Source organism: Triticum aestivum, chromosome 5B (assembly GCF_018294505.1).
Source record: "Triticum aestivum cultivar Chinese Spring chromosome 5B, IWGSC CS RefSeq v2.1, whole genome shotgun sequence".
Classification (NCBI taxonomy): domain Eukaryota; kingdom Viridiplantae; phylum Streptophyta; class Magnoliopsida; order Poales; family Poaceae; genus Triticum; species Triticum aestivum.
The window spans coordinates 586,627,966-586,636,694 of NC_057807.1; the positions used below are offsets into that span (position 1 = coordinate 586,627,966).

General features: G+C 43.5%; 2 protein-coding genes across 2 annotated transcripts; one reads left to right on the forward strand and one right to left on the reverse strand.

The window, feature by feature from the left end:
* The first annotated feature begins 1,634 nt into the window (after nucleotides 1-1,634).
* LOC123113433 (uncharacterized) lies at nucleotides 1,635-2,495 on the forward strand. Its single transcript, XM_044534660.1, has 2 exons — nucleotides 1,635-1,873; nucleotides 1,973-2,495. Exon 2 carries the CDS (start codon nucleotides 1,992-1,994, stop codon nucleotides 2,349-2,351), a length of 360 nt encoding a protein of 119 aa, XP_044390595.1. The 5' UTR covers nucleotides 1,635-1,873; nucleotides 1,973-1,991; the 3' UTR covers nucleotides 2,352-2,495.
* Nucleotides 2,496-3,094: 599 nt separating this feature from the next.
* Nucleotides 3,095-8,545, reverse strand: LOC123113432 (transmembrane protein 147). The gene is made up of 7 exons (XM_044534659.1): nucleotides 8,334-8,545; nucleotides 5,899-5,968; nucleotides 5,281-5,343; nucleotides 5,079-5,193; nucleotides 4,474-4,589; nucleotides 4,258-4,382; nucleotides 3,095-3,510 (listed from the first exon to the last, which is right to left on the reverse strand). The coding sequence occupies exons 1-7, from the start codon at nucleotides 8,408-8,410 to the stop codon at nucleotides 3,390-3,392; spliced, it is 687 nt and encodes a 228-aa protein (XP_044390594.1). The 5' UTR covers nucleotides 8,411-8,545; the 3' UTR covers nucleotides 3,095-3,389.
* Between the last annotated feature and the right edge of the window lie 184 nt (nucleotides 8,546-8,729).

Below are 8,729 nucleotides of genomic sequence, written 5' to 3' on the forward strand. Positions count from 1 at the left end.
GTACGGATTAGGGGATCCTTAAGGCCCTCAACCGCCATCGCATTCTGCACTTTGCAGATTTGGCACACATAGTACAGAAGTATTGCGCAATAGAAAGCGCATGGAAAACCTAGACAACCCGCTGGGAACCACAGGCCTTTAGGCCACCTCCCGGCCGGGCAAAAAGGATTCACCCTCGCGGAGCACTTAATCATCATCCCGTGGACAAGAAAATCAAGCCCTTTATGGGGCATAGAACGGTCCTCAAGGAATGGCTCGACAAGCCCTGTCAAATTTACATGACGCTGAACACTGAACCAAGGCATAGCCTCCGAGCATGTTGAATACTCCGGCAAGTGGCCAAGGGCGGCGAGGGTATCCTCATCAACAACACCCCAGAGAACTACTCTTTGGAGGACAACAATCTCAAAGTAATCACGGTCTTCGAGACCTTTTCATCAAATAATCGGCACAAAAGGGCACGTTAAAATCTATGTAGACGGGGGTTTGTCCTATGATGGGCGTGTTGGAGCTGCGGTGGCAGTATGCAAGGATGAACACGGCTTTAGCACTTGCAGCTGATCTATCTTTGGATCACTTGATAATTGCTAGTGTCTGCAAACCGATTGTGGATGACATCATAAAAGGGGTAGGAGGCCCTCATATCACAGTCGTCAAGGTGATAAATAATAGAAGACCGCATTTTATTTGTTTTAATTTTATGTTTGAAGGTCGTGCTTCGAATCATGAGGCTCACAATTTTGTAAAATTTCCCGCCTCGCTTCCGCAGGATGACCGCTTTTGGCTTAGGCTGGTCGTAACGGAAGTATCATAAGTGGTATCATGCATGTCAACTAGACTTTTTGAATGATGTGGAACACAATTAAATGAGGAAAGAGAGGGTGTGGTATCATATCATGATACAATACCGTATCATATTAAATGTTGTACTACTTTGTGTCATGCATGACAATTAAGACTAGCCACAGTGGGAGTAACTTCAGCAGTAACATCGAGTCAAACTCAGCAAATTTGCTTATGTGACAATGAGTTAATGAGGTTACTATGCACTGTGGTTAGTCTAATAAGGCAATCTAAGATACTAACTTATAATACTATGCATTACGGACATAATATCATACACTAGTATCATATGCATGATACTAGTTTATGATACTCACCATTACGACCAGCCTTATTTCCTCTCGTGATCCTCTTTGTATCCCTTTGAATATTGTTCCAAATTAATAAAGTATGGGATCCCTAAGAAAAAGTAAACTGTACTGCTACTACTAGGCCAGCGTGTGGATTCCACGAACGACTCCCGAAACAACAAGGGCCTCTTTGATTCATAGGATTGCAAAAGCACAGGAATAGGGAAAATGTAGGATCGGAATGGCATGTCCATTGGATCCCTATGGGATTTGTGTTTGTTTGATTGTGTCACGGGAAAAACAAAGGATTTCTTCCAAGAGGTTTGAGTGGATGTTAGAATTCCTGTGAAATGTAGTACAAATGAATCCTTAGGAAAAAAATCCTATAGGATTCAATCCTACGAATCAAACGACGAACGTAGGGAAAATTCCCAAGGATTCTAATCCTTCAAAAATCCCATGAAAATCCTTTGAATCAAAGAGACCCCAAAGGGGGAAGCATGCACATGTGGACCAGGTCCGGCCAATGGGGATCCATCTGGCCACCAATTGGACCTTCTCCTTTGCAGAGGCAAGGATAAACTGCCCTCCGGCCACCGCCCGTTGCCTCCCGCACCTTATCCTCCCCTGATCCCCCGTACAAAACCACTCCTTTCCCTCCATGTGACCCACCCAACCCCGAGCACCGCAGCCGGCCACACTCCCTCCTCCTTCTCCTCCAGCTCCAAGAACTCCAAAAGGTAAGCAATCCAACCCACATTCCCCGTACCAGATCGTAGCTCGCCGCCGATTTCTGCGGATTACTCAGCCCTTGCCTGTTTCCGTGGGTTCGCGTGCAGGTTCAGCCGAGCTCCATCGATGGCGTCGCTCTCCGTGGCCACGCTCCCGCAGCTGGCCGGCGCGCCGGCGGCGGCGGCGGCCAAGAAGAGGTCCGGCGTGACGTACGTGGAGGGCATGAACGCCTACAGCGGCCTCAAGGGGCTCAACAAGGTGACCATGCTGGGCGTGCGCAAGAGCGCCGACTACAAGTTCGCCAGGATCGTGGCGTCGCTGAGCCCCGCGGGGAAGCGGCGCGGGGGCTCGTTCGGCGCGCAGTGCAACGCCGCCGGCGAGATCTTCCAGATCGCCGTCGTCATGAACGCGCTCACGCTCGTCGGCGTCGCCGTCGGCTTCGTGCTGCTCCGGGCCGAGGCGGCCTTCGAGGAGTCGGAGGAGTGAGTGAAACCCAACCCAACGCCGTGTGCCTGCCCTGACCAGCCGTTTCGGTTCAGGTCAGGCTGTTGGGCGTAAGCCGTGATATATAAAACGTGATGTATGCTATTTTTACATTTGGTTTTGTATCAATGACAATTGATTGATGAATACCCCGGAAACACATTTTTGGAGGCTCAGCCCTGCAAATTTGTCTCTCGATTGTTCGCCACTTGTCTGATTCTTGTAGGAGGAATACAGTTCCAAAGGGAAAATGTTCTGCGAGATAATAACACGATATTCAGAAGTCATAATGCAATATTGTCTAACATCTTGCTGATCAAAATCATATATACTTGGAAATGCAGAACAACAGTGTGTTCTCCCTTCAGGATCATTCGGTCTGGAGAATTCCTACAGGATATTCACCCGCGGGAATTTTTGCCCCTCTATTTATTTTAAAATTTTATCACTCGACTCACAAGATTAGAGGTACGAGATTCCTTAGGATGATTATGCCCATGTTGATCTACTCCCTCCGTCCCAAAATATAAGAGCGTTTTTGGGACGGAGGGAGTAATTTCTTCAAATCTAGGAGGAATACACTTCGAAAGGGAAAATGTTCTGCAAGACTGATATCACAACATTCAGAAGTCATAATGCAACGTTGTCTGACATCTCTTCCTGACCAAAACCATGTAGTAGCGGGTGTAAATATGAAATGACAGCGTATTTTCTCGTAATCTGTCGACGTAAGTGAATATCCTGGCTTCAGTCTAAAAGAAGCAATGCTATTGAGGAGAATATGCAATACACACAAGGTATAAAGGTGCTACGTTTTAGCTCGATTCCTACAAGAGCACCTGTTACAGTTGCGCTCATTAGATCATGTGTTTCTGCACTATAGCCGACAAATAAAGTAAAACGTTCTGCAACTGAACCTCAAAATATATGTTATCGTAGCGCCAAGGCTCTAAGCAGCATTCTAATTTTGCCGAAGTACAACAAGAGACATCTTGGGAGCGCCAAATCTCCGGCAAATCCCGCAGTGCTTTGTTTCGTTGATTACATCGGCCTCTGACAAGCCGAGAACAGCTGCCAGCTGATGAAAGCCATAACCAGGGAGGAGAAGAGCTCGAAGCCGACTACCTTGGGAGTCTGCCACTCCAATGATCTCCGCAAGTAACTGCAATATTGTTTTAGCATGTTTAGCGGCGTGAACAAAAATGGAAGAAATTTAGTTGAATAGCACGGGCCATTAAAGTGCAGCACATGATAAATGAATCAAATGGAGATGAATGCAGAACGATGTTCCAACTGAAAACAGGTACAGAACATGTGATCCATCTAAATCCTTTTAGTGCATGTCTACCAAAATTTGCAACATAAGTATGTCTGGTTTGAAAGAATCTGCCCTGGTAAACTTGGCAAACAAGAGATATTACTTCCAAGACAATGTTACTCAAGTTCCAATGGCTTGTGATGTTCAATACAAATGCTATTGTGCAGCACACAATAGGGCTTCACTTCGGATTAACTGAACTTTCTGTCTGTCCTAAAATTTCAGTGGCCCGCAAGGAGAGACAAAGTTCAAAGACAGTCGATACTGACTTGTAACTAAGGATATTATTCCATGGATAGGAGAGATGCACCGACTTTGGAGTTAACATGATGGAATGTAGTGAAATTTTCGACAAGAACGACAGTAGGTCAAAAGTGATATGGAATACAGCAGAAATGTTTGTGGATGGATATATTTTTCTCAGATCCGTATTGAGCAAGTGTAGGAGGTAGGAATTAAGCCAATGTACATTGATTGACACAAATCCTGCTAGATTTACCAACATCTATCAGTATAAGAACATCAACATATGTTGGAGCATGATAATTATTCTTTTTGAGGATTACTGCAGCATTACAGAAACGGGATTACCTGGTGATAGATGGCATTGTTGCCAGAAGCAGAGCACATGCATAAATAATTGGAATTAAAGTCCTAGGTTTGTTCTTCCTCAGCCACATCAAGGATCCTAATGCAGCAAGGGAGAGGGTCATCACCTGCAGAAGTACAAAAGTAAGTCTTCTGAAATTAGGATAATCAAAACAAGGAACCTGACATTATATTTTTCACACTATATAGTAGCATTACAAGATTGGCATTTGCTTCAAGTCCTTGGAATATGTACTCCCAAGTAAATTCAAGCCCTCGTGCCCCAATCCAGAGAGGTGCCAGCCGGTGCAGAACTGAATCAGCAAAAGCCCAGCCTGAAACCCCAAAAATGTCCAATAGATCAATGATAGTCAAGATAAGGTTAAGTTGCAGCTGGAAATTGGTCGAAGTATTGCATCGCTTCCAAATTTATCTGGAGTAACAAACTTAAGGAGGTCAAAATAAAGTGAAGTGAGAGCATTTAATTTCCTGAGAAACGATATCAGTAGCCAAAATAAGCATGTCTCTATTCTTTCAATTGTGTGAATGACAAAAGCATGAGCACGAAAACAAACTTCAGTACAGGTAAAAGGGCAAGCAGCAATTCATACAAAGATCAACATCAGAAATGCATCTGTTCATAAAAAGGTTGACCAGCACAGTATGGAAAGAAAAATAAGCAATTTAAACGTGTGGTAAGGCAGGTGAACATACATAATGGAGATAGGAAATAAGATTAAAACAAACATATGAAATGTTATAATTTGACGAGACACTTCAGCTAAATTAAGTCAGAAAGTGAACAAGCACAACTATGAACTCACCAAGACCAACAGCCTGGAACTTATGGTTCTGGGAGATGTTTCTGTGGGTCAACTGTGTCAAAGCAAAATAAAGGCCAGCAACATCTATAAACCCAATTAGAATTTTCATTAATTCCTGCAGGTTTGAAAATAATAGGAAGATTAGATACACTGGCAAACAGGGTATATCCAGGCATGTTTTGTTAAACTGCATGAAATGTACCTGGTAGGGATCAAAGCTATCATTCGCATCAGGTACTTTGAGGAATGTTGCTAAACAAACAAGCTGCCATTATAAATAGCAATGGTTAGCAATCCCACAAATCTCTTCCATGCAACTGGTGATAAGCATAGAAAGCTATACTGGTGTAGCATGCCAAAAACTAAACATAAACTAGGCAATGTAAATCGTCATGTGGTAACAGGCTAAGCTGACAATATCAGGATGACAAGCTTCAACTTGTACTGTGATTTTTGGACAAACAGAACTGCATAACAGGGAAGATAACCAGTACAAACCATGCAAAACTGAGATGCCATTTACAACCTTTTAATAACTCATGGGAATTTCGAAGACAAAAAAAATCAACCTGCTGAGTGGCATACAACCCTCGGAGGCTCGGACAACCAGTTTGCTCTCAAAACTGGTACATGGATGTAAAAGTAAAAGGACTAGTTGAGTGGTCATTCCAAAGAACATGTTAATTGTATAAGTCAAGTAGTTGGCAAGAGCACATTGATCGAACAACTAAAAAGTTTCTCAAGCAATGACAGATAAATGAATGGTGGATTGTTTGGGCATGTCAATCATGGTGCTAAGAATCCATGACTAGTTACTCACCTTTACAAGTGCTGCTCCAAGATAAACAACAGCTGCTTTTACACTAGTGCCAATCGTGTCATATTCTGACCTGCAAAAGGTAGTATGGGAAACTTATTACTGCTTTTACACCAGTGTTTAATGCAGAAGATCAATACCCCATTTATGGTCCTTATTTCGACGAGTCATACACTATAGTATGTCAAAGTTATTACTGGACTACACCCCTTAATCGTTGGTATTTATCTTTTAACAATCACACACTATAGTGTGCAACTCTTATTACTGGAGTATATAACCCGCTCATCAACCACCAGAAGGGACATATGGAAGTAGGTTGGCAGCATGCTTCCCATATACAGCAGCCTCATCGCCGTCATATGCATCAAGAACCCGCATGTTCAGCAACATCTGGCAGCTGGCACCATACTATCACTACGGCAGCATGCAACACTGCTTCTGCAGGAAAGACATGGGTTTCCATATGGTCATGGCTGTGGAGCCACCTGTGCTGAATGCCTACATCATATACTGCCTACACAGATCCATGGCACCCACTACCATAATTGGTGGGAAGTACTGTAGATTGGTAGTTGCCATAGAAGCACGGGCAAAAAGAGCAATGCGCGCAAAGATGGAAAGATCTTAATGGTGTATGCTGCCATTGATGATACTTCAGATGCTTAACAAGATTGCAAGATAGTGTAGATAATATGGGTGCAAGTGATGGGCTGATGATTGATCGTGGACCTATTTAAGTATTTATAAAATATGTGGACTAGCATTTGTGCAGGCCAGGCTAGGTCTTGCCGTTTAAAAAACTATCTGCTGGAGTCCGGATAAGTTAGAGATCATATAATGTAAGGTTTATTTAGATATTTGCTAAGTAATTCTTGGATGATGTGGAGATGGAAAGATGAGTGCAATAGATATATGTCAAAGGTTGTTTCTGCTGATGCTTTTTCAATAGATGTGTGCCGAAGGACGTTGTTCACATATGAAGGTCATACTACAATGGTTTGCTGTTTATTGTTTGTAGTGTTCTCATTGGTTGTGGTCAGAAACTTTGTTGAACTGAATTTGCCCTGGACTTGTAGAATGTCACAGCGGCAGCTCTAGGAGTCAAACCTAGTGATGTCACAGCGGCAGCTCTAGGAGTCAAACCTAGTGATGTCACAGCGGCAGCGCTAGGAGTCAGACCTAGTGATGTCAAGGCTATATACTTATGCAATATGTAGATCAGCTATAGTTAATCACAAGCCTATTAGTGGAGCTAACCCAAATTTTATGTTGTTGCTTGACATCACAAACAAGGAGTAGCAACGCCACTGTGTAGTCGTATACATTTGGAGTATTGATAACAAGAAACGAACCTAAGAGTAATTATCCGGGTGCATGCCTTGTCTATGATTGACGCAACTAAACAACAATTTCGTAAAGGAAAAGAATACAAATTGAAAGGAGAAAGTGCCTTCTAGGTCGAGACCAAAAATTAAAGCAAAGTCATCTTCCACACTCTTTGTAACCCTTGCTTGCTCCTTGTGTGGAATTAGTACCACTGTCTTACAAAGTAAAAGTGAAAAAATAAAGGAAATAATCATATTTTTGTTTCAAATCAAATCTGATTAGCTTAGTATTAGTTGAGCGTTACACCAATTACAAATAACAGTGTCTACTTAAATACAGTTACTACCTTCCTAGAATTATTATCAAATACTTCAAATGTCTTCACCGCAGCTAGAATGTTTTACAGCTTCATATCACTATCAGACAATTGCATAGTAACTCTTTACTCAGCACATGGATAGAATTATCATGTATTCTCTTGTTTAACTAACATCAAGTTCTTGACGAGGTTTGAGTTCATTACTCAGAGCACTTCATATTGTTAGCATGCAACTCACACAGGCATGTTTTCTACTCCCTCTGTTCACTTTTATAAGGCGTTGAAGATATTTCATACAGCGTGCGAAGCAGCCCATTTTTAGTTGTCTGAAACGACTTACAAAGTGAACGGAGGGAGTACTATATTATGTTCCCTTCCAGCTTACAAAATGAGCTACGATGCTCTGAACTTACTTGCTAGAGGACACATAAACCACACTGATTATGACTAAGCCAATCAGATTCGAACAGCACAATTCACCCGACAAAGGCCGAATCCAAGCGAACATTTCAGCATAAACTCGTCTAGACCACGCACTAAACCAATAACCAATACCTTCCTAACACAACCTCAACTGAGCAAAATTCACTGGAAGTACACTAACCAAAACCCCATCCGACAAGCCAAAATCGCACGCGGAACTAACACTGTACGGCATTCCTACTCCGCCGTGCCCAGATCACGCAACCAAGCAAGGACCGGACCGCTTGACGGACACAGATCTACCACGTTTGGGATACGGATCTCGTGGGCAGAGAGGGGAGGAGGGGGGTATAGGGGGGTAGCTTACAGGGGGGTGGCGGAGTAGTAGACGACGTGGGGGCCGAAGGTGAGGACCGCGCAGTTGAGGAAGTGGAACACCGTCATCTCGTCGGCGTCGGCGTCTCCGGCGCCCGAGCAACGGCGAGGTCGAATCGCCTGATGCTGCGCGATGCTTTCGAGATGCAGGTGGGTAGTGGGCTGGAGATGGATCCGGTCGAGCTAAGTAACAACAATACGCTCGGCGCACGTGGACTGGTCCGTGGGCTTCGCTCTAGTCGACAGGCAGATGGGCCTAAATGAAGTGCATCCCCTTTGTGTTAGAAAAATCCTACTGCTTCACCTAAAAAAAATTAATCCTGCTGCCCTTCCCCACAGAAAAATCCTATACCCCAAAAAAAGCGAAATCCTAGTTAAGAATACTCGT

What these genes read in the sequence shown, in the direction of transcription:
- LOC123113432 (XM_044534659.1), bottom strand. Translation starts at nt 8,410, where the DNA reads ATGACGGTGTTCCACTTCCTCAACTGCGCGGTCCTCACCTTCGGCCCC. An exon ending in GTTCCAGGCTGTTGGTCTTG is followed by an intron (nt 4,590 to 5,078) that starts GTGAGTTCATAG and finishes TTGGGGTTTCAG; the next exon opens with GCTGGGCTTTTGCTGATTCA. An exon ending in ACAATGCCATCTATCACCAG is followed by an intron (nt 3,511 to 4,257) that starts GTAATCCCGTTT and finishes ACAATATTGCAG; the next exon opens with TTACTTGCGGAGATCATTGG.
- LOC123113433 (XM_044534660.1), top strand. Translation starts at nt 1,992, where the DNA reads ATGGCGTCGCTCTCCGTGGCCACGCTCCCGCAGCTGGCCGGCGCGCCG.